Consider the following 25,357-nt stretch of genomic DNA (forward strand, 5'->3'; position numbering starts at 1 on the left):
AATATGTGGCAGTATCTTTAGATATGTTTAGGTGGCCTGTGATTAGTGTAGCTACATATATGCCGTCAAAATAGAATAACATTTAAGAAAAAAGGAAAATTAAATATATTCAAATGAGCAGGGAATCATCCCAACAGATTTCTTTTTTTAAATGACCCCCTCCCATAGTTCCAGTTATATAGCCACCCGTGTGAGCGTTTTTCAGTGTTTACAGAGAGCATGCTCATCTGTGATGCCAAAGCAGTTCAGCTCTGGAGGTTCGCTCAAGCTCCAACAAGTTTTTTTCTGGTGCAGTATTCTATAACCTACTAGATGTATGTTATTTTAAAATAACTGTCTAGGGTTTCCATATTTCAATGAAATATGACCTATCATGAATATTAAATACTTTTCCTCCCAAAAAGTGGTAATTAAGTATGTTGAAAGGTATATTTTTTTGTGTGTTGGCATGGTATGGGCATACCAAAACAACAGAAGGTTGTGGGTGTAAACCAGTCATTAAAAATGTTCATGCTAGGAGACCGTTGATTGGCCAGATCAGCAAATGAGCCAACATGACATCATGTTCTATGAGGAAATATCAAGCATTTTTTAAATGTCTGTTTGAGATGCAAGTTTGAAGTGGGTTTTTTAAAAGTGTTTTTTTTTTCTCCTGTTTATGCTTTGACCACAAATACGAGGATAGGATGAGTCAACAAGGTTATTTGGGTTATGCGTTATCAGAATATTCACTTTTAAAAGTGCGATCCTCTGTGGACAGTTACTTTAAACAGCAATAGGTTATCACTGTGTGCTAAAGATTTGGTTGCGGAATGTTATTCGAAAGCATGTGGATTCTGTCAACAGTAGATTGTCTAATAAATCCCTTTAACGTCAAATGGCCAAATGCCTTTTCTTTTCTCATTATCCCGTCCCTACTCTTATAGTTTACTGAAGTTAGCGGACGTGTAGTTACAGCAATGGGATGTTAATAGAGCACAACAACATCAAGTGGTTTCTTCTTTCCAGGACCCATCCTAATGTTGCTCAGTTCCATGGCGATTCACACACACACCTGTCAACAGAAGGTCAACTAGACAACAACACATCCACTTCACCACAGCGCATGCTTTTTCCAGGGTGACTGTCGCCTTTGCCCTATGTTATGGTTTCGTTGTGTCAAGGTGTCAGAACCCATGGTCATCTACTGTAAGTAGTTTAGCCAAGTTTATTGGGATGACTGATGGCTGTGGTCTGCGTGTGCACACAAGTGCATGAGAACACACACACACACACACACACACACACACACACACACACACACACACACACACACACACACACACACACACACACACACACACACACACACACACACACACACACACACACACACACACACACACACACACACACACACACACTATTCCCAGGTCTAGAGACGTGAGGGGTTCCAGATGCGGGTTGGGAGAGATGTGTTTGTTTAGATTAGACTGCACAGCTGAGGGATAGATTAGTACTGCCTGGTCAGTGGAGGGCTGTTCGGGGCTCGGCTCAGCACAGGGGAAACTGTGGCCCAACATCAACGTGAGAGCAAAGAAGGAGAGAGGAGGAGGTGAGAGGAGAGGAGGCAGGAAAGGAAGGTATGAGGAGAGGAGAGGAGGAGAAGAGAGAGAGAGAGGACGTCTGTTGATGTTTCATTTGGATCCGTTCCCCTGCATGCAACCTCTCCATGAACCCACCGGGGAGCTCTGGCCATTAAGACACACCGTAGCAGATCTCTCATCGGAATTGAGTGGAGTTGCATGGGTGATCTCATGCTGTCTTTCGTCACCTGCTATGCTCATGGTACGGGTTCATCCTGCTAGGTCCGTAGTTTAGTACTGCAGCTTGTCTTATTCAAGGAGAATCACATTCAGCTGCCTTGGTTGGAGTTGACTTTCTTCACACAATAATTACCCCAGTACCCATAAGCACTAGGACTGCACTCTCACTTAGATACAGAAAGCTGTGGTTGTTAGAAATGTTGAGGAATGGACAGTTAAATCAAACAGCTAAAAGTAGAAAGAGTAGGAAGAAGTGACTGTATCATCCAACAGGCATAAGCACTCAAACGCTTTTTCGTGGGCTTTTTTTTCGCTCATCGGTGCTCTTGAGGGGCAACAGGTTGATCTCTTGAATTGGCGGGAAAAATGCATAGATACAGTATATGTAAATGGGATTATAGATGACATTATGATTTAGGATGCAGACTTTATACATAGTAGAGGTAAATGAGGCCGTGTTTACATTGATGAGAGTAGTGACAGGAAGTGACCTAGCCTAAACAGGAGGTTACAGTGTTGTGGTGGGCTCTCCTATTCAAATATGGCTGCCAGGACACTTCTTTCTCAAGGCTGTTCGGATTCATCAGCAGTGTTTCGTATCACCGAACCCTTAGTGATTTTCTAAATCAAATAGATGACTAATTTCCATCTAGCAGAGACGTATCCGAGTAGAAGAGAAAAGGAAGAAAACTCACTGGTCGGTCCTCCTCGTGGCATGAAAGTAGAGCCATCCCATTCTGGGTTAACACAAACACGGGCCAAATTGTAAAGAAAATACCAGCGCCGGCTGAGTCTAATTAAAACAGTATGGCGTAAACATTAGTCTTCCTGTAGAGTGGCCCCTCGCTTGCTCTCTCTGGCGAGAGGAGAGGAAAGGGCTGGGGTATATGGAGCTGGGCTTTGACACTGGGAGAGGAATTGTGCTACAGCTATAGAAGCTATGGTATGGGGCTGTGGAGTGAGGACAGGGGAGAGACTACGGTATTGGGCTATGGTTAGGGGCAGCGTGGTGTCAACATAGGCCTTCCTGTAAAGCGGCCCCTCCCTCGCTGCCGCAGGGTGCAGAGAAGGCTGGGGTTTAGCAGAGAGGCTGGGGCTATGGTTATGGGCTGGGGTTTAGCAGAGAGGCTGGGGCTATGGTTAGGGGCTTGGGTGTGTGATTAGGACTGGGGTTTAGCAGAGAGGCTGGGGCTATGGTTAGGGGCTGTGGTGTGTGATTAGGACTGGGGTTTAGCAGAGAGACTGGGGCTATGGTTAGGGGCTGTGGTGTGTGATTAGGACTGGGGTTTAGCAGAGAGGCTGGGGCTATGGTTAGGGGCTGTGGTGTGTGATTAGGACTGGGGTTTAGCAGAGAGGCTGGGGCTATGGTTATGGGCTGGGGTTTAGCAGAGAGGCTGGGGCTATGGTTAGGGGCTTGGGTGTGTGATTAGGACTGGGGTTTAGCAGAGAGGCTGGGGCTATGGTTAGGGGCTGTGGTGTGTGATTAGGACTGGGGTTTAGCAGAGAGGCTGGGGCTATGGTTATGGGCTGGGGTTTAGCAGAGAGGCTGGGGCTATGGTTAGGGGCTTGGGTGTGTGATTAGGACTGGGGTTTAGCAGAGAGGCTGGGGCTATGGTTAGGGGCTGTGGTGTGTGATTAGGACTGGGGTTTAGCAGAGAGACTGGGGCTATGGTTAGGGGCTGTGGTGTGTGATTAGGACTGGGGTTTAGCAGAGAGGCTGGGGCTATGGTTAGGGGCTGTGGTGTGTGATTAGGACTGGGGTTTAGCAGAGAGGCTGGGGCTATGGTTATGGGCTGGGGTGTGTGATTAGGACTGGGGTTTAGCAGAGAGACTGGGGCTATGGTTAGTGGCTGGGGTGTGTGATTAGGGCTTGGGTTTAGCAGAGAGACTGGGGCTATGGTTAGGGGCTGTGGTGTGTGATTAGGACTGGGGTTTAGCAGAGAGACTGGGGCTATGGTTAGTGGCTGGGGTGTGTGATTAGGGCTGGGGTTTAGCAGAGAGGCTGGGGCTATGGTTAGGGGCTGTGGTGTGTGATTAGGACTGGGGTGTGTGATTAGGACTGGGGTTTAGCAGAGAGACTGGGCCTATGGTTAGTGGCTTGGGTGTGTGATTAGGGCTGGGGTTTAGCAGAGAGGCTGGGACTATGGTTAGGGGCTGTGGTGTGTGATTAGGACTGGGGTTTAGCAGAGACTGGGGCTATGGTTAGTGGCTGGGGTGTGTGATTAGGATTGGGGTTTAGCAGAGAGGCTGGGGCTATGGTTAGGGGCTGGGGTGTGTGATTAGGGCTGGGGTTTAGCAGAGAGACTGGGGCTATGGTTATGGGCTGAGGTGTGTGATTAGGACTGGGGTTTAGCAGAGAGACTAGGGCTATGGTTAGGGGCTGGGGTGTGTGATTAGGACTGGGGTTTAGCAGAGAGACTGGGGCTATGGTTAGGGGCTGGGGTGTGTGATTAGGGCTGGGGTTTAGCAGAGAGGCTGGGGCTATGGTTAGGGGCTGGGGTGTGTGATTAGGACTGGGGTTTAGCAGAGAGGCTGGGGCTATGGTTAGGGGCTGGGGTGTGTGATTAGGACTGCTTTTTAGGAAATACATTGCATGTTAGGTCTGAGGCTGGGGCTGAGGACATGGGACTGGAGTTGTGGATAGGGCTGTGCCTGGAGTTTAGACCGATGGAGTTAGGGCTGCAACTAGGCCTAGTTGCAGGGGGTTGGGCTGAAGCTGGGTCTAGGTCCCATAGAGCAGGGTAGAGGCTGGGGCTATGAAGTCACTGACTTTGGGGCTCTATCACCCCCTGAATTGTCCAATCTGTTTCCCCTTAATTTAACCCCTGCTTGCACAACACTCCTCCTCCTACTTATACCCTTCCTCCTCCAAGCCCAACGAGTCCTCTCTCTGTCTAACTCACACACACACACACACACACACACACACACACACACACACACACACACACACACACACACACACACACACACACACACACACACACACACACACACACACACACACACACACACACACACACACACACACACACACACATGCACGCACACACATAGATACACACACAGAAAAAGAGAGCAGGGCAGAGTTTGGGGCCAAGGGCCACAGGCTTGGTCCCTCCGGGTCTTGGGGTCTGTGTGTGGAGGCGCCGCTATTTAAAACCTCACCTGATACTCACCCTGTGGCCCCGGTGTAGAGTGAGGACTCACAGCAGAGAGAGAGAAAGAGGGGGGAGATAGGAGGAAGAGAAAGAGAAAGAGGGGGGATAGGAGGAAGAGAAAGAGAAAGAGGGGGATAGGAGGAAGAGAAAGAGAAAGAGGGGGGATAGGAGGAAGAGAAAGAGAAAGAGGGGGGATAGGAGGAGGAAGAGAAAGAGAAAGAGGGGGGATAGGAGGAAGAGAAAGAGAAAGGGGGGATAGGAGGAATAGAAAGAGAAAGAGGGGGGATAGGAGAAAGAGAAAGAGGGGGGATAGGAGAAAGAGAAAGAGAAAGGGGGGATAGGAGGAATAGAAAGAGAAAGGGGGGGATAGGAGGAATAGAAAGAGAAAGAGGGGGGGATAGGAGGAGGAAGAGAAAGAGAAAGGGCACAAAAAGGCCACAGCAGCTGTCACATTTAGTCCCTGTAGTTTTCTGTGTCTGGGAGTGTTTGTGTGTATGTGTGTGTGTGTGTGTCTACTGAGAGTTTGAGAGTGTAATAGCAGTGTGTCCGGGCATGTGTGCGTGTCCCTGTGTTCATTGCGCTGAGAGCGTGACAGTGTTTTTGTGTGTGTCTTATTTGACTCCCATCCTTCCAGCAGAGGGCAGTCCGATTTAATCGGACTTCTATTTTGTAGTAGATCAATGTTTATTAGCCTAATTTCTCTCTCTCCCATCTACTGCTGGTGCCACTTATGGATCTGCTTTGGTCATCTATTTCACAGCGGTTAGTTGGGGCCTGGTAGATTCTCACAAAACTGCCACTTGACCGAAAAAATACGTACAACCCCCCCCCCCCGACATAATTCCTCTTGATCACTAAGATTAGGATCTGTATTTATCTATTTCGTACATATTTGGATAAGGATCAAAAGGCACAGTTAAGAACAAATTCTTATTAACAATGACGGCCTAGGAACAGTGGTTTACTGTGCGCGCATGTATTTTCAACAGTCAATGTATTTTCAACAGTCAAAAGTGGACTTAAGAATGGTCTTTACATGTAACGTGGGTGTATTACGAAGCGGATATGTGTGGTTCTAATGTATTTTAGATGTATTTTCTAAATTGTATGGTGTCCTGTGGGCAAATGGCATAACATGATATGCCTATAATGTTAAAGTATGTAAATATGTGGAAAATGGACCAAACAACAGTATTGGTAATTGCTTAAATAGGTACAAGTCTCAAAATAGGGGATGTCCAACTTTAAGTGGCTGGGGTCGCTCTTTGCTGAAACACAAACTACAGATTGTGGCTTTAAGTCAATTAAATGGGGTTTGTACACCCATATTTCTTAACAATCCCTGCTTGATCAAATAACTGATGTTTTTCAAAGAAGATCTATACAATCGGTGTAAGCAGTGGTCCTAGTAAATCATTAAAGTTACCTGCACAGCACACCCGTTGACTATACATTAGAATGAACTTATTGTCATTACCGGAATTAAGGTTATCGTTACCAAAACGGACCTAAAAATATTATAGTTTAACGTAAACCTCAACGAGCATACAGTTTATGAACCACCTACAGCAAAATATGACATTTCATAAAATGACCCGATAATAATGAGAATTTGGGTTGAAAATGTACAAAATTCAGAGGCAAAAATGTCAAATGTATTTCAAATAAGTCACTGTGCCATAAACTAGTCTTCAGAATGATAGTTGATTGTTGCGGATGCATTATGGTTGATTAACTCAGTTTGCTACTGCCGTGGTTTAAAACTGGTTTCATGAATGGAATCACCCGCCTAAGTGTTGGTGTGTGTGTGTGTGTGTTCTCGTTCTGGAAAAGTTGCCATGCCTTTTGGTTAAGGAGGCTGTGCAGCAACATGACTTGAAGCACAGCAAAATGTTTGCGTGCCCGTTGCCCTCTCACGACAAATAATACATGGTTAGCTTGTTGTTGTGCTCCTAGAGGCAGAGGTCTGTAATTACTTATTTGGGTCTGGTAAAAGGCCAATTTTGGCTGTTAAAGGTAGACCCAGTGATATGGCATAGATGCAGAGAGTAAACAGCATAGTGTGACAATTTCCGCAACAACAAAGAGCGTTGAAGTGTGAGGCTCGACTTCTCCGCTGTTTTGGCCCTGTGGCTCCCACACTGTGAACAGTGTGAAGCGAACCTGTGCGCCGTGTGCAGATTCTGTGAGAGAATGAAGTCTCGCATCTCACTCATCTCAACACTTGTGGCAGCTTCACTTATTATCGGTGAACTGATAGGAGGAGGAGGAGGGGAGAGAGAGAGGGGGAAGAGGGAGAAGAGAGGAGGATAGAGAAAGAGACAGGGAATAGGAAGAGAAGAGGAGAAGGGAGGACGAGGGAGAAGAGAAAAGAGGAAAGAAAGGGAATGTGTCTTCTTCTCTCTGGTGAGAGGATGGTGTTGATGGTCTCCTTGATTGAATTGTCCTCGTTATGATGTGTATAGGAACACATGCGCGAGCGTGGTCCCCTCGGTTTTGCCTCTGAGTGATTGAGGAGCTAGTTAAATGGGAATGGCACTGCGGGCTAGTTCTTTTACTTAATGTCGGTGAACTGATAGGATCCTAGACTTTTCCCGCACATTCTATTCCCTCTCATTTTGCCGACACCAGCAATCAAATATGCACAAATGTGGACACAGGCACACATTGTAGCCTAATTGCACAGCGCGTGAAATATACGCATTACGTACATGCATGCAAATGTGCATGTGCGCGTGCACACACACACACACACACACACACACACACACACACACACACACACACACACACACACACACACACACACACACACACACACACACACACACACACACACACACACACACACACACACACACACACACACACAGAAAAACAAGTGGGCTCCAATTTCTTTGTGTTTATCAGTTGACTCCAAACAGGATTAAGCCGCCAGTAGAATAACATTCCAACATGTTGTGTTAAACTTGTTGATGAAATGTGCAGGCGAACTGGAGAAGGATTTAGTGTTTGGAAAACACCATGGCTGTGTTACTGTGCACTGAGTTATGGCTCTGTTTTTAAACGTTTTGAAAGTTTTTAAAAGTCTTTATTAGTGTTTCTTCCCAATGACGTATTTGGCGAAATAAAGGTTAAATATGTTTTGAAAGTTATAACTCTAGAGTGTGTGTGTGTGTGTGTGTGTCGTAGAATGTGTGTGTGTGTCGTAGAAATGGACGGTCTCCCATTCACAAACCACCTCCTGAGATGCTTCCAAGCGCTGTGTTTACATTCTGCATTCTTTCAGACTCTCTTATTCAAAAACCAGAGCTCTGCGAATGACCGACCGCAAGAGACTCCTCCAAACCCCCCAGCTCCCCCTTCTTTCCTCTCGGCCGAATAGGTCTCTTTCCCCCCCCCTTCCCCTCTGGCAGGGGAGAGTGGCCCCAGAATGCCAGATGTATTGCAGAGTGAGGCACAGCAATGTAAACACACAGCCCTGCCATGACAGTCACGGTGGTCCACCCTCCCTTCCTCCTCCTCTTTCCTCTCCCCCCTCCCACTCCTTCCCCTCCCTCCCAGTGCTGGCGGACAGAGGGGCGGGATAGGGGGAGGTCCGGAGATGGAGAATAGTAGTGGCAGTGTGTTTGCGTTTTGGCTCCAGGGCCAGCGGTACAGGGACTTGGGACTTGGGTCGAAGTTTGAAGCTGGCAGGCAATTGAGCTGTGTGTGTGTGTCTGCGAATATTATGGCAATATTCTTTGATTTTCCTACCACGCGCTCCCGTGTTCCGTCGACAAACTCCGTACACACATCCCCTCCCAGAAACAACCGCTCACAAACACAACGTCCCTCAAGGTCCTCTGAGATGCTAATGTTCCGTGAGACAATGACATTGTGACAAATCCCCACCATGGCAGAAGCCCATCCCAGCAGTTAGTGTGATGAGGTGGAACACCTGTGACCTAGTGGGGAACTGTCCCCTCCCCTGGCCTAGCTTGTACTGCAGGCTGCTGTACTGTGGGGTCCACTGGAATGTGTGATTGTGGGATACCTGGAATCAGGAGTCCATCTTACCAGGAAATGACAGAGAGATGGCTGGCTCAGATTGGCTGCTCCCAGTCATGTCGTGGTCTGTTATGGCTGGGCTCTGGGCCAATCATACGGCAGGACGGACGGACGGACAGGAAGACAGGCACACACACACACACACACACACACACACACACACACACACACACACACACACACACACACACACACACACACACACACACACACACACACACACAGAGAGAGATAGACATACAACATGCTGGGATATGCTGTTGGAATAAGAACATACTACACAATATGTCATGTTGCCATGTGTATTAGTACTACAAGGTGTGCTTATCAACCTTATTATGTACTTATTACATCTATGTCACAGGCTGTTAATCATGACACAAGGATGCACTATTTATGAAAGCATGGTTTGATTGAGCTGAATTGTAGTATAGTCGTGTGTTTTGCAGTGGGTGGTGTTTTTTTTACATGAGCTCCAGAATCTCTGTCTATTTCTAGTGATCCGGCTGTTTTCACACGTCCAGAATATCTGTCTATTTCTAGTGACCAGGCTGTTTTCACACGTCCAGAATCTCTGTCTATTTCTAGTGATCAGGCTGTTTTCACACGTCCAGAATCTCTGTCTATTTCTAGTGACCAGGCTGTTTTCACACGTCCAGAATATCTGTCTATTTCTAGTGATCAGGCTGTTTTCACACGTCCAGAATATCTGTCTATTTCTAGTGATCAGGCTGTTTTCACACGTCCAGAATATCTGTCTATTTCTAGTGATCAGGCTGTTTTCACACGTCCAGAATATCTGTCTATTTCTAGTGATCAGGCTGTTTTCACACATCCAGAATATCTGTCTATTTCTAGTGATCAGGCTGTTTTCACACGTCCAGAATCTCTGTCTATTTCTAGTGATCAGGCTGTTTTCACACATCCTGAATCTCTGTCTATTTCTAGTGATCAGGCTGTTTTCAAACATGCAGAATTTCTGTCTATTTCTAGTGATCAGGCTGTTTTCAAACATGCAGAATTTCTGTCTATTTCTAGTGATCAGGCTGTTTGTTTATGTGTGCTGGGGAGCTCATTCTTCTGCATTAGATAGAGAAACATATATTGTGTGTGTGTGTGTGTGTGTGTGTGTGTGTGTGTGTGTGTGTGTGTACAGGTGTACGTGTGTGTGACAAAGAAAGGCCGTATTATTCCACCTTCCATCTCTAAATTAAAAAAATATTATCTCTAGCTCGCTTTTCTTCTCTCACACCAATTGATATATCATTTAGCTCGACCTCTTGAGTATTTTGGGTGGAACGTACACACACACACACACACACACACACACACACACACACACACACACACACACACACACACACACACACTCCCACTTTCCTCGCCTTATTTCTTCTTCTTTCCTCACTCAAATCCAGTGGACTTGAATAGGGTTTCTTCAGGGGAGAGGGAGCTGAATGCAGGCAGCAAAGTGGAAGAATCTGCCCATTGAGGGCTGCGTGAGTGTGTGAATGTACACCTCGGGCCCAGGGAAGGCTGCATTGGGAGCTAGCCGACTGCTAAATACACCCATTGGAGGGGCTGCAGGGCTGGACAGGTGATTAGCATAATTATGAGAGCGGGGGCCATACATATGGTAATGTTGGGGTGGGGGGAGCAGGCACTGGCAGCTGGGGTGTCACATTTGTGTCAGGGGTCGGGGAAGTGTGGGGGGCTCGGGGTATTGTGCTACAGCTGCGGGTCAGAGCCCCCCTCTCTCTCTCTCTCTCTCTCTCTCTCCTCTGTCTCTCTCTCTCTCTCTCTCTCTCTCTCTCTCTCTCTCTCTCTCTCTCTCTCTCTGCTTCCCTCTGAAAGCTGTAGGAGAGAGGGAGGTGAGAGCTTTTGCCGGTCAGATAGGGTCTCAGCTCTCAGCTCATATTGGTACCTTGGCCTGTACAGCAATGCTGCTTCTCTAAGCAGATGTGGCAGACTTTCCCATAGTAGCCATTTGCTGTTGGAATGAAAGCAAAACACCTAATTTCAAACCACACTTTCAGGTAACTGAATGTGTCATGATTAGAGACGTGCAAAACTCTTTCCTCCAAAACAACTTGATCACAAAGGGAATGTAGTATTACGCATGTGCAGTTACTTAACATGACCACGTCATAAGCTTCGCTAGCCCATGAGCTTCGCTAGCCCATGAGCTTCGCTAGCCCGTAAGCTTAGCTAGCCCATAAGCTTCACTAGCCCATAAGCTTAGCTAGCCCATAAGCTTCGCTAGCCCATAAGCCTAGCTACCCCATAAGCTTCGCTAGCCCATGAGCCTAGCTACCCCATAAGCTTAGCTAGCCCATAAGCCTAGCTACCCCATAAGCTTCGCTAGCCCATGAGCCTAGCTACCCCATAAGCTTCGCTAGCCCATAAGCCTAGCTACCCCATAAGCTTAGCTAGCCCATAAGCCTAGCTACCCCATAAGCTTCGCTAGGCCATGAGCCTAGCTAGCCGATATGCTTAGCTAGACCATGAGCTTAGCTAGCCCACGAGTTTAGCTAGCCCACGAGTTTAGCTAGCCCACGAGTTTAGCTAGCCCATAAGCTTAGCTAGCTCATAAGCTTAGGTGTAACTGGGTATGAGGGAAGACTGAAGGGTGAGGTGAGATGAGAAGACTGGAGGGTGAGGTTGGACTGGGTGTTAAGGGAAGGCTGGAGGGTGAGGTGAGGTGGGACTAGGTTTGAGGGAAGGCTGGTGGGTGAGGTGAGGTGGAACTGGGTATGAGGGAAGACTGTGGAGGGTGATGTGAGGTGAAATTGGACTGGGTATGAGGGAAGGCTGGTGGGTGAGGTGCGTTGGAACTGGGTATAAGGGAAGGCTGGAGGGTGAGGTGCGGTTGGAGTGGGTATGAGGGAAGGCTGGAGGGTGAGTTGATGGGACAGTTGAACTCTGACCCGTGTCCTGTAAGGATCAAATACTTCCTGGTTGATTGACAGCAGCATCAGGTGGGAGTCTGTCGGATGACAAACGTGTGGGAAAGAAAAAGTAAAATAGAGAGAGTCAGATAGACAGACAGCGAGAGAGGAAGAGAGACAGATAGACAGACAGAGAGTGAGAAAGACAGACAGATAGACAGACAGAGAGTGAGAAAGACAGACAGATAGACAGACAGAGAGTGAGAAAGACAGACAGATAGACAGACAGAGAGTGAGAAAGAGAGACAGAGAGAGAGGAAGAGAGTCAGATAGACAGAGAAAGGAAGAGACAGATAGACAGACAGAGAGAGAGGAAGAGAGTCAGATAGACAGAGAGAGAGGAGGAGAGTCTGCTTCACTTGCTTTGGCAAGACAGACAGAGAGCGGGGAAGAGAGACAGATAGACAGAGAGAGGGGAAGAGACAGATAGACAGACAGAGAGAGAGAGAGGAAGAGAGACAGATAGACAGACAGAGAGAGGGGAAGAGACAGATAGACAGACAGAGAGAGAGGAAGAGACAGATAGACAGACAGAGAGAGAGAGAGGAAGAGAGACAGATAGACAGAGAGAGAGGAAGAGAGTCTGCTTCACTTGCTTTGGCAAGACAGACAGAGAGAGGGGAAGAGAGACAGATTGACAGACAGAGAGAGGGGAAGAGAGACAGATTGACAGACATAGAGAGAGGAAGAGACAGATAGACAGACAGAGAGAGGGGAAGAGACAGATAGACAGACAGAGAGAGGGGAAGAGACAGATAGACAGAGAGAGGGGAAGAGAGACAGATTGACAGACAGAGAGAGGGGAAGAGAGACAGATTGACAGACAGAGAGAGAGGAAGAGAGACAGATTGACAGACAGAGAGAGAGGAAGAGAGACAGAGAGAGAGGAAAAGAGACAGATAGACAAACACAGAGAAGAAGAGAGACAGATAGACAAACAGAGAGAGGAAGAGAGACAGATAGACAAACACAGAGAAGAAGAGAGACAGATAGACAAACACAGAGAAGAAGAGAGACAGATAGACAAACACAGAGAAGAAGAGAGACAGATAGACAAACAGAGAGAGGAAGAGAGACAGATAGACAAACACAGAGAAGAAGAGAGACAGATAGACAAACAGAGAGAGGAAGAGAGACAGATAGACAAACACAGAGAAGAAGAGAGACAGATAGACAAACAGAGAGAGGAAGAGAGACAGATAGACAAACACAGAGAAGAAGAGAGACAGGGAGACAGACAAAGAGAGGAAGAGAGACAGATAGACAGAAAGAGAGAAGAAGATAGACAGACAGAGAGAAGAAGAGAGACAAACAGAATTGACTAATTTTGACCACAAAAATATTTTATATCCAAAGAATTCGGAGACTCCGGGGGGTCCTCAAGAGCTTAAGATGGTGATTTGGTGGTCCCCAGAGTTGATAAAGTTGGGAACTGCTGAGATAGACAGAGCAAGGTAATATGATAGACAGACAGGCAGAAACAGGAAGAGAGACAGACAGGGGGAGAGACAGGGAGAAACCGGGAGAGAGACAGACAGACAGGGAGAGAGACAGGGAGAAACCGGGAGAGAGAGAGACAGACAGACAGACAGACAGACAGACAGACAGACAGACAGACAGACAGACAGAAACCGGGAGAGAGACAGACAGACAGACAGACAGACAGGGAGAGAGAGAGACAGACAGACAGACAGACAGACAGACAGACAGACAGACAGACAGGGAGAAACCGGGAGAGAGAGAGACAGACAGACAGACAGACAGACAGATAGACAGACAGACAGACAGACAGACAGACAGACAGACAGACAGACAGACAGACAGACAGGGAGAGAGACAGGGAGAGAGACAGGGAGAGAGACAGGGAGAGAGACAGGGAGAAACTGGGAGAGAGACAGGGAGAGAGACAGGGAGAGAGACAGGGAGACAGACAGGGAGACAGACAGGGAGAGAGACAGGGAGAGAGACAGGGAGAAACCGGGAGAGAGAGAGACAGACAGACAGACAGACAGACAGACAGACAGGGAGAGAGACAGGGAGAGAGACAGGGAGAGAGACAGGGAGAAACTGGGAGAGAGACAGGGAGAGAGACAGGGAGAGAGACAGGGAGACAGACAGGGAGAGAGACAGGGAGAGAGACAGGGAGAAACCGGGAGAGAGACAGACAGACAGACAGATGGGCTACAGACGATGATCTGGAGGGTATGGGGCTGTTGGTGTGTCAGGGTCGCTGGTGGGTCGGTGGCAGTGAGGTGACCTGGTTCTAGAGACTTCCATGTCACTACAGGGGGTTTGGCTGAGAGAGCCCTAATCCAGCTAATCCTGCCCCCCCCTGCAAACACACACACACCCACCCACACACACACTCTGCCACCCTACTTCCAGCCTTAACCCCCTCCCCCCCAACCACTCCGGCTGCTGTGATGTCAGGATATGGGTTTGAGTTTGCAAGGGGTTGTTCTTATGTTGTAGTGTGGGTTGGAGGGGTGGGCAGGGGTGAGGGGGCACGAGGGGGGCAGGCCTATTGTATTGAGCCCCATGCAGCCTCCATGAGACAAGCCAATCAGAAGCCAGTGTCCTGCTTGAATGGAGAGAGATGGAGAGAGAGAGACAAGACCTCCGAGGTAAGAATGGTAGAAAAGGGGAGAAGGGGAGGGATGGGGTGTGATGTCAGTTCCTTAGAATCCACTTCTCCCCCCTTTTACCCACTCTGTTCCCCTCTCCTCTCCCCTTCTCTGGGTTTCTTCTCTCCCCCCAATTTGAGAATAGGACAGGGGACACACACACACCAGGGGTTAATGTTATACAACAAACTAAATGCCCTCACTGAAGGCGCGAACACAGTGACACACACACACACACACACACACACTACCTCGTTGCGTTGGAATTAGCGGATGTGTGCTGTTTTGTCTATTGAGATTCGTCTCGTGACGGGGTTAGCTTCACCTGCAGCACCGCTCTCTTGGAGATGACTGACTGACTGACTGACTGATTGACTGACTGATTGACTGGGGTTTAAACCGTATTTGTTGGCTCTACTCTGGTTCAGTCAGCACAGTGTCGTAAATCACAATCTATTTCACCTGGGGTGGCAGTGCTCAATGCCACAAGTATGCAATCGTTTCAATTTCTGTTTGGTTTTGAGAAAGAGAAGATCAATGCATAAAAAGCCCCTAAAACGACTGGGAGAATCCAAGAAAGAGGCCTGTGTATTGCTGAGGTGACACTGCGGAGTAGTTGTGGTGGAAAGGAATAGGCAGCAGGCTACCTGAGAGGGACTGGGCCTGTTTCGGAGAAACGTTTGGGTAGAACGGAGACACCTTGGTGATATGAATGAGGACTTAAGGTCAGCCACGTCTCCTGAGAGCACATAAGATGTGTGTCATTGATGAGCTGCATACACGCATAGGGTTGCAAAGGGAGGGTAAGTTACTGGAAACTTTGCAAGTTTACCAGTAAACTTAACCAGAAATGTTGGTATCTTTCAAGGATTTTATGTCGTCTATCACAAGACATCTAATGGCCCCTTTGGGTGCTTCAGATTTGTGCAGGTGTCTGTAATTATCTTTGGCCATCTGTGTCGCCTCACGTGAAACATATTAAACGATTAAATAAGATGTTTTATTTTTATTTTAGACATATAGGATGAGAAAGCTTTAAAAGGCTTTCCTAAATATCAACCAAATGAGTGAATATCGTTGGTGTTTAATATGAGGGTTTCAGCATGAAATATCCTTTATATTTTCTACATTTTTTTCTCAAACTTTTAGTTATTTTACTATGTCGGTTTGTTTTGGCGTCAAACTGGAGGCAGTTGTGAAAAAAGTCAGTAGTTGGAAGAGTTGGAGAGTTAATTGAACATAATGCCATTGTATAGTTGATACTTTTGAAATGAATTCATTAATTAATTAGTCTAGTTCCTCTCGAACCATACGGTCCATCAACTAGAAACTCACTGACAATATGGACACAGATATAAAAAATGAATACTATATATGAATTCATTTTTGAAAATGTTTTTCCAAATATAATTTACCAAAGTTACGATAGATTGCCATAGACACACACACATACTTGTACTAGCATGCACACACGCAGACACACGAGTGAGCACGCTCCTGTACGCACACACGCACACACACACACACACATTCTTGGTCCAGCTGGGGTGTTAATTTCACCCTGAGGCTAGGCGAGTGTTGACCCCGAAACGCTGTAACCTCGTGAAGTGTGGAATTCTCCAAGCCTGAGGTCGTAATGCGCTGCTTCCTGTAGAGAGAGAGGGACAGAAGGAGAGGGAGAGAGAGGAAGAGTGAGAGAGGGAGGAAGAGAGAGAGAGAGAGAGAGAGGAGGAGAGAGAGAGAGAGAGAGAGAGAGAGAGAGAGAGAGAGAGAGAGAGAGAGAGAGAGAGAGAGAGAGAGAGAGAGAGAGAGGGAGGAAGAGAGAGAGAGAGAGAGAGAGGGAGGAAGAGAGAGAGAGAGAGAGAGAGAGAGAGAGAGAGAGAGAGAGAGAGAGAGAGAGATGCGTGTATGCGCGTACATGTTTGTGTCTCTTTGCATTCCTCTTCTCTGTCCAAACCCTCAAGTCGTCGTTGTAAACTCCAGAAGATTGGTTGGGCTTGGAATGTGTTCAGAACATTGGACGAGGAGTGTTTTTCCTCTGCACCATTCTGATTGGTCAGTTTGTTCTCATCCTTTCTGTGACTCCGAGCAGGCTGAAGCAACACTTGACTTGTCCTTATAACTGTATCATAATTCAAGAGTGGTGTAACAAGTACTGCAGTTGTTTGTTGTTGTACTGCACTTAGGACTAAGGTTACTGTTGAAAGGGCAGTATAACCGTGAATATATCACAATACTTACACAGTAATACATGGTAATAAGAACATTGTCAAGTGCTAGCCAGGCTTGTTAGTGCACTTTGAAAGCTTGTACATGCTCTGTGTGTCCTCGAGTATAGTGTTGCGTGGCACATTGTTGTGTGTAGTGACATTGACTCTCGTGACATTGGCCTTGTCCCATCCAGAAATAACCCCATTAGCCCCCTACACCCTACACCCTACACCCTAAAGCAGACTCTGAGAGGACTGGATAGGCGCAAGCAATATGCAGGAAATTCAGAGGGAAAGGTAGAGAGGTGTAACACATAGCTTACACCCATCAAATCCTCTAAGCTCTACACTAGTGCCTATGGTCTAGGGGGCTGTTTTTAGACAGGACACACACACACGCACAGTTCCATGAGTTGTAAATCAGTTCCATGCTGGCCTGTGTGTGTGGGTCGTGGTAGATGTGTGGGAGCGGCGAGAGCAGGAGAAAGCATGTTTCTGTCCGTCTCTGGTTAACTCAGGCCTGCTATTAATGATGTCGATTCTAAACACGCACTCGACCCGGATCGGATGGGAGCGCTGTGTTTGGGGGTGGGGGGAATCAAGTGCGTTTCCCTAATACGCACAGACATGGCCCCCTCCCTCCACGTTGCTCTCTGGTCTGCCTGGGTGGTCTGGGTGGTCTGGCCCTGGACCGAATAGCATGCTTATGTTCAACTTTAATATGATTACAATAGGCTGAAAATATTCCGCCTATGCCTGTTTCCTGTTTCACGAATTGTAGTCGAGCAATCGAATTAGAGCATATAAAACATAACAGATTTTCAAACAGATTTTTCAGCTCGGTTCTCTCACAGAGCCTTGCGCGTGCGTGTGTGTGTGTGTGTGTGTGTGTGTGTGTCTGTGTGTGTTAGGCAACGATGTGACATGGCTGTTGGGAATAGTGACCTGTCTTGACATTCTGCGTCACGTTAGTCTGACAATGGTCAGTGGTGAGCAGAGATGGTCTGTGGCAAAGACTCAGTAGAGTAGAAATGCTCTGTGTGTCAACCTCACCAGCTCAGCCTTCGTTATTGTTTTGGTTGTGTTGATGAAACGGAGGAGAGGAGGGTCCAGAAATGATGTCCGAGGGGAAAATAACAGTGTTTGTTGAAGAACCTTCTTTGTTGTCCCAGACAGATGTGTCAGTTTCATCAAATACGGATGATGTCTTCAAACAGGTTATAGGGACAAGGCAGGTCAACGCGAACCTCGGCACGGCAGATCACCTGCTGCGTATCGGGTGGCAGTTCAACCTGTCGAGTCATTGGGAAATGAACAGAAAATGACACCCGATGAGGCAGAGATGGATGCAAAGGGGGGGGAAAAAAACCGAAATAATTGATTAGCGTTTTCTTGCAGCTTTCAGTGGATGTTTCAGCATGTCTGAGTGAGGCAGTGGCCAGCAGGATTGGAGGGTTTTGGGAGGCAGAGACTGAGGCAGTGGCCAGCAGGATTGGAGGGTTTTGGGTGGTAGAGACTGAGGCAGTGGCCAGCAGGATTAGAGGGTTCTGGGAGGGAGAGACTGAAGCAGTGGCCAGCAGGATTGGAGGGTTTTGGGAGGTAGAGACTGAGACAGTGGCCAGCAGGTTTCGAGGGTTTTGGGTGGTAGAGACTGAGGCAGTGGCCAGCAGGATTAGAGGGTTCTGGGAGGGAGAGACTGAAGCAGTGGCCAGCAGGATTGGAGGATTTTGGGAGGTAGAGACTGAGACAGTGGCCAGCAGGTTTCGAGGGTTTTGGGTGGTAGAGACTGAGGCAGTGGCCAGCAGGATTGGAGGGTTTTGGGGGAGGGAGAGACTGAGGCAGTGGCCAGCAGGATTTTGAGGGTTTTGGAGGGTTTTGGGAGGGAGAGACTGAGGCAGTGGCCAGCAGGATTGGAGGGTTCTGGGAGGGAGAGACTGAAGCAGTGGCCAGCAGGATTGGAGGGTTTTGGGAGGGAGAGACTGAGGCAGTGGCCAGCAGGATTGGAGGGTTTTGGGAGGGAGAGAGCTGAGGCAGTGGCCAGCAGGATTGGAGGGTTTTGGGAGGGAGAGAGACTGAGGCAGTGGCCAGCAGGATTGGAGGGTTTTGGGGGAGGACTGAGAGTGGCCAGCTGAGGGTTTGGGAGGGAGCCAGCAGGAGTGGCCAGCAGGATTGGAGGGTTTGGGAGGGAGAGACTGAGGCAGTGGCCAGCAGGATTGGAGGGTTTTGGGAGGGAGAGACTGAGGCAGTGGCCAGCAGGTTTCGAGGGTTTTGGGTGGTAGAGACTGAGGCAGTGGCCAGCAGGATTGGAGGGTTTTGGGGAGGGAGAGACGGAGGCAGTGTTTGGTAGGGAGAGACTGAGGCAGTGGCCAGCAGGATTGGAGGGTTTTGGGAGGTAGAGACTAGAGACTGAGGAAGTGGCCAGCAGGATTGGAGGGTTTTGGCAGGTAGAGACTGAAGGAGTGGCCAGCCGTGTTGGAGGGCTTTGGGAGGTAGAGACTGAGGGAGTGGCCAGCAGGATTGGAGGGCTTGGGAGGTAGAGACTGATGGAGTGGCCAGCAGGATTGGAGGGCTTGGGAGGTAGAGACTGAGGGAGTGGCCAGCAGGATTGGAGGGCTTGGGAGGTAGAGACTGAGGGAGTGGCAAGCAGGATTGGAGGGTTTGGGACGTAGAGACTGAGGGAGTGGCCAGCAGGATTGGAGGGCTTGGGAGGTAGAGACTGAGGGAGTGGCCAGCAGGATTGGGAGGTAGAAAATGTTTGTTCACCTCACACAGTAAGTCAAAAAAGTAATGTTTACATTTATATATATATATATTTTACATCCATTACAATTATAATAGTTCTTCACAGTATTTGAAAAATCTTTCCAACACTCTCCCCCTCCATAATCAGCATAGCTGATTAATAGGCTATTGGCATGTGTATTGATTTTGATTTGAATGATTGTCAATTTCGTGTTCATGCGATAGCGAAGCTGTCCCCATCGTACTTTCCTTGTCAATTAATGATCGTATAGCCTACTTTCAGAAAGCCTACACTTAAAAAAACGTTTCCAAAAAAGTTATTCGGCTGACTCCATGGGAGAACCCTTTTTGGTTCCAGGAAGAACCCTTTTTGGTTCCATGGAGAACCTTTTTGGGTTCCATGTAGAATAGAAAAGGTTCTACTTGGAACCAAAAGGTTCTAGATAGCACCCTTTTTTCTAAGAGTGTAAGGTAGGCCTAGATTTTCTTATACGTTTTAAGGAAAGGAGAAATGTTTGCTCCTGTGTCTGACACGCTGGTGGTTTTGATTGGCGGCTGCTTTTACGTGCATGTGAGAGCTGGCTGATTCTCTCGAAAGGCCTATACGTCCGTTCAGAACGTTACCTAAAGTAGCCTGTCTGGACTCCATCTCTTTAATGAGAATCAAACACTCCTGTCACGATTTCGTCTTTTCGATAGCTCGGGCTACAGTATATCTCTCGTTACGGCGTCCTCTCTTTGAAGAAAACATGTCAGTGCCAGTGCCATCGAATGGCCGCAGCAGCACCGTATATGACGTTACGCGAATATTTCGGGAAAAGTGGGAGAAAACCCATCGGACTTCGTTTGAATCGTTTGTGCGTTCAAATAGGATTTGGATTTTAAAAATATGTATGTAGAAAAGCCAACAGTCAAGGACAAAGTTGGCATTTCTTTGTATTTTGACTTTCTTCATTTGTTGATGAATATTTATAAGTAATGACCTGGTAATAACGAAGTGTAATGGCTTGTTTCAAATCGGTTTTTATTTAGAAACATATCCATGTTAACAAGTGTAGAAACAGAATTATGACGTCCCTTTTTTGCCCCCCCCCCTCCCCCAAACGGTTACCTCGGTGACCGTGTACATTGGCCCTGGCCAGTTACCTTAACCTCACATTCCAAGACCGCCACAGCCCTACCATAAGGCTGCTTTTGTAGCTGGAGGGGCTGGGAGCTCACGCATAGGGCTTAGCCTCACCACGCCACGGAGGGAGGGAGGGAGGGAGGGGTGTCTCCCTCCTCTCTTACCACTGTAGGGCTGGGGAGCCAAACGCTGAGGCCGAGACTGGCCTTTTATGACACCGTACTGACATTCTAAGTGTGCGTGTGTGTGTGGTGTCTCCTCTGGTGTGCAGTGGGCGGCAGGGTGAATCAGGAGCTGAAGTACACGCGTCAGAAGATGGGCGAGGAGGCCATGTTCAGTCCCCAGCTGATGATCCAGACGCCGCGGCAGGAGGGCGCCAACGTGCTCACTGTGGAGGCGCTGCAACAGCACCTGGATTCAGCTATCAGGGCCAGCCGAGTGCACGTTTACCTCTTTAACAGGTGTGACACACACACACACACACACACCACACACACACACACACACACACACACACACACACACCACACACACACACACGTTCAAACAAATTATGTTTTCGATCGGTCTGAACCTGCTGTGGTAAATTATATTTTGTCTTTTCAGACAATGGAAATTGGAACATTTATGCTACAAATCAGGAGAACTTGTTACCGAAGCTCATTTTATGGACCAGGTAAGCATGAGTGAGCTGAGTTTGTCTCTCTCTTTCTACACCAAACACTGCCTCGTATACAGAGGGGTAGAACATGGTTCATAGTGGTAGAGCGTCAGTGGTAACACGGTGCCTGCTGTCCCCTGTCAGACCATTCAGAATGAATAATGTGATGTTACTATAATGTGATGTTACTATAATGTGAGGTTACTATAACGTGAGAGGTCGACCGATTAATCGGAATGGCCGATTAATTAGGGCCGATTTCAAGTTTTCATAACAATCGGAAATCGGTATTTTTGGGCGCTGATTTGCCGTTTTTTTAAAAAAAACCTTTATCTAATCTTTATTTAACTAGACAAGTCAGTTAAGAACACATTCTTATTTTCAATGACGGCCTAGAAACGGTGGGTTAACTGCCTCGTTCAGATGCAGAACGACAGCTTTTCATCTTGTCAGCTCGGGGGATTCAATCTTGCAACCTTACAGTTAACTAGTCCAACGCAATAAGGACCTGCCTCTCTCTCGTTGCACTCCACGAGGAGACTGCCTGTTATGCAAATGCAGTAAGCCAAGGTAAGTAGCTAGCTAGCATGAAACGTATCTTATAAAAAACAATCAATCATAATCACTAGTTAACGACACATGGTGGATGATATTACTAGATATTATCTAGCATGTCCTGTGTTGCATATAATCTGACTGAGCATACAAGCATACACGTATCTGACTGAGCGGTGGTAGGCTGAAGCAGGCGTGTAAACATTCATTCAAACAGCACTTTTGTGCGTTTTGCCAGCAGCTCTTCGTTGTGCGTCAAGCATTGCGCTGTTTATGACTTCAAACCTATCAACTCCCGAGATGAGGCTGGTGTGACCAAAGTGAAATGGCTGGCTAGTTAGCGCGTGCTAATAGCGTTTCAAACTTCACTCGCTCTGAGCCTTGGTGTGGTTGTTTCCCTTGCTCTGCATGGGTAACGCTGCTTCGATGTGGTGGCTGTTGTCGTTGTGTTGCTGGTTCGAGCCCAGGGAGGAGCGAGGAGAGGGACGGAAGCTATACTGTTACACTGGCCTAGTACTAATAGTGCCTCAGTACCTCCAGGCTCTGACATACACCCAATAGTCAACTGAGGTTAATCAAAACTGAAATACAAATGGTATAGAGGAGAACCTGAAACCCCACCTAGTACCTATAATAACTTCTCATAACCTAAAACTTTCTACTGGACCTGGGAATATTGAAGACGTCATGTTAAATGTAAATGTAAATGAATTAATGAAATACAAATGGTATAGAGGGAAATAGTCCTATAATAACTATATGTTCTCATGTTAAAAGGAACCACCAGCTTTCATATGTTCTCATGTTCAAGGAACTGAAACGTTAGCTTTCTTACATGGCACATATTGCACTTTTACTTTCTTCTCCAACACTTTGCTTTTGCATTATTTAAACCAAATTGAACATGTTTCATTCTCTACTTGAGGCTAAATTGATTTTATTGATGTATTATATTAAGTTAAAATAAGTGTTCATTCAGTATTGTTGTAATTGTCATTATTACAAATACACTTAAAAATAATAATAAATTGGCCGATTAATCGGTATCGGCCCTTTGGGTCCTCCAATAATCGGTATCGGGTTTTTTTGGGCCTCCAATAATCGGTACCGGGGTTTTTGGAACGCCAATAATCGGTAACGGCCTTTTGGTCCTCCAATAATCGGCATCGGTATCGGCGCTGAAAAATCATAATCGGTCGACCTCTAGTTACAATGTAGTGATTGGAGCGTCAGCGGTAACACGGTGCCTGCTGTCCCCTGTCAGATTATTGAGAAGCTGCACCCCTGTCTCATCATCACGCCCCTGGACTGTTTCTGGGAGGGAGCCAAGCTCCAGTCTGGAATGTTCTACCTCCCGTGAGTACATAGTATACACACACCACACACACACACAAAACAAACACACGTCATTGTACCCACATCACAGCCTGTAGATCTGGAAACCACGACTATTGACAGACGTCTAGTATCAGCTCATCCGACTGGGCGGATCTCCACATTTTTGGCGGTTCTGTAGCGTTGGATTCTGGAATGTTCTTCGAGATGTTGGAGATTGTGTCATTCTGTGATTTGGAGGTGTGTTTACCCACCTCTCCTAGTGGCTGCCAAGCACACACACACCCAACTAATAGACAGACACCTAACACAGACATGCAACTGGATTAAACCGACCTGAAACATTGGGCTGTGTCGCTGTATCTGGCAGGCACATCGCTGGCATTTGTTTCTCTCCAGCTCGGGGCCTCACACCATTGTATGGCCTTTCAGTTTCTAATAGTTCCCCACTACAGTAATATTCAGCAGATCTCTCTCTCTCTCTCTCTCTCTCTCTCTCTCTCTCTCTCTCTCTCTCTCTCTCTCTCTCTCTCTCTCTCTCTCTCTCTCTCTCTCTCTCTCTCTCTCTCTCTCTCTCTCTCTCTCTCTCTCTCTCTCTCTCTCTCTGCGTGTTTCCCTTGCTACCCCCGACAATAAAAAAAGGTTTTTACTATGGGCCCGGAAACTGACCCGAGCCTGGTTAAACACATACAATGTGATCTGAACCAGAGAGAGAGTTAATGCTGATGGGGAGAAGAGAGAGGGCAGTGAGGAACAAACTCATCTAGCCTAGCTATGTGTGTATGTTCTGATCTCTCTGGTGTGTGTCCCTCCCCCTCCGCAGTGGAAAGCCCCCTCTGCAGTGGACCAACTTTGACCCCAAGGAGTTCCTGACGGAGCTGCGGACTCTGAAGTTCCAGGTGGACAGCTGGGAGGAGATGCTGGAGAAGGCTGACGTGGGACACGGCTACATGGACCGACCCTGTCTCAACCCCCAAGACCCCGACTGTCCCCTCACGGCTCCCAACAAGAACACCACCAAGGTACACACACACACACACACATATATATATCCAGTACATGTACACATGCATCCATACACCCATACGTGCACACACCCATGCAGACACATACCCATGTTGTTGTGTTGCAGCCCTTTGATGTGGCTCGCGTCCTGACTGGCGGATGCCATGGCCTCTCCAGGAAGTACATGCACTGGCAGGAAGAGCTGATCGTAGGGGGGACCACCAAGAACGGCACGGGACCACTACTCAGGTAAGAGAGCGTGAGAACTAAAGAGAAAGAGAGAGAGAGAGAGGGGGGGGAAGAGAGAGCAAGAGAGAGAGCAAGAGAGGGAGAAAGAGAGAGATGAATGTTTGGGTAGTTGGGTGGAGTGTGCAGGCTTTCTATCTATTGGGCAGTGTGTGTGAGTAGGGTCTTTGTGCGATAGAGTCTCTCTGTGAGTGAGTGAGTGTGTGTGTGTGTGTGTGTGTGTGTGTGTGTGTGTGTGTGTGTGTGTGTGTGTGTGTGTGTGTGTGTGTGTGTGTGTGTGTGTGTGTGTGTGTGTAGTAACTATCTAGTGTCCAGGCAGCACAGCCAGACTTGAGCAGGAACAGCTGGAGTTCTTAGATTTCACTGGAATCTGCTAATGACTGCAAGATTTACGACACTGCAACACACACACACACACACACACACACACACACACACACACACACACACACACACACACACACACACACACACACACACACACACACACACACGCACACACACGCTAGCACACGGTAGGCTGTCTGAGGGCCCAGGGTACATAAATGTGTACATAACCAAAGTGCTCTCTCCATGTAACATTTAGCCTGCAGCCCAAGTGGTACCCTGTTCCCACAACAGTGCACTAACTTTCGACCAGGGCGTGTAGGGCTCTGGTCAAAAGGTAGTGCACCACATAGGGTGCCATTTGAGTAGTATCCTTACTGTAGGTCAGAATGCACAGTAAGCACTTTCTGCCCGGCAGGGTTTGGAGAAGACTGGACATTTATTTGTGAATCTACAAATGCGCTGGAGGTTGTCTAATTAAAGTGCAGTTTAAAGTTGGCTTACGCTGGGTTTCTTTACTCTGAACACACACACACACACACACACACACACACACACACAC

General features: G+C 47.6%; 1 protein-coding gene across 2 annotated transcripts in view; it reads left to right on the top strand.

The window, feature by feature from the left end:
• ptch1 (patched 1) overlaps positions 1-25,357 on the top strand; it is a 77,992-nt gene that overhangs the window by 6,111 nt on the left and 46,524 nt on the right. For both annotated transcript variants that reach the window (XM_052461786.1, XM_052461785.1), the window contains exons 3-7: positions 20,938-21,127; positions 21,273-21,342; positions 23,147-23,238; positions 24,041-24,239; positions 24,350-24,471. In XM_052461786.1, coding sequence (XP_052317746.1) covers positions 20,938-21,127; positions 21,273-21,342; positions 23,147-23,238; positions 24,041-24,239; positions 24,350-24,471 — 673 coding nt within the window. The remainder of the gene's footprint in view (positions 1-20,937; positions 21,128-21,272; positions 21,343-23,146; positions 23,239-24,040; positions 24,240-24,349; positions 24,472-25,357) is intronic.

Source organism: Oncorhynchus keta, chromosome 14 (assembly GCF_023373465.1).
Source record: "Oncorhynchus keta strain PuntledgeMale-10-30-2019 chromosome 14, Oket_V2, whole genome shotgun sequence".
NCBI lineage: Eukaryota > Metazoa > Chordata > Actinopteri > Salmoniformes > Salmonidae > Oncorhynchus > Oncorhynchus keta.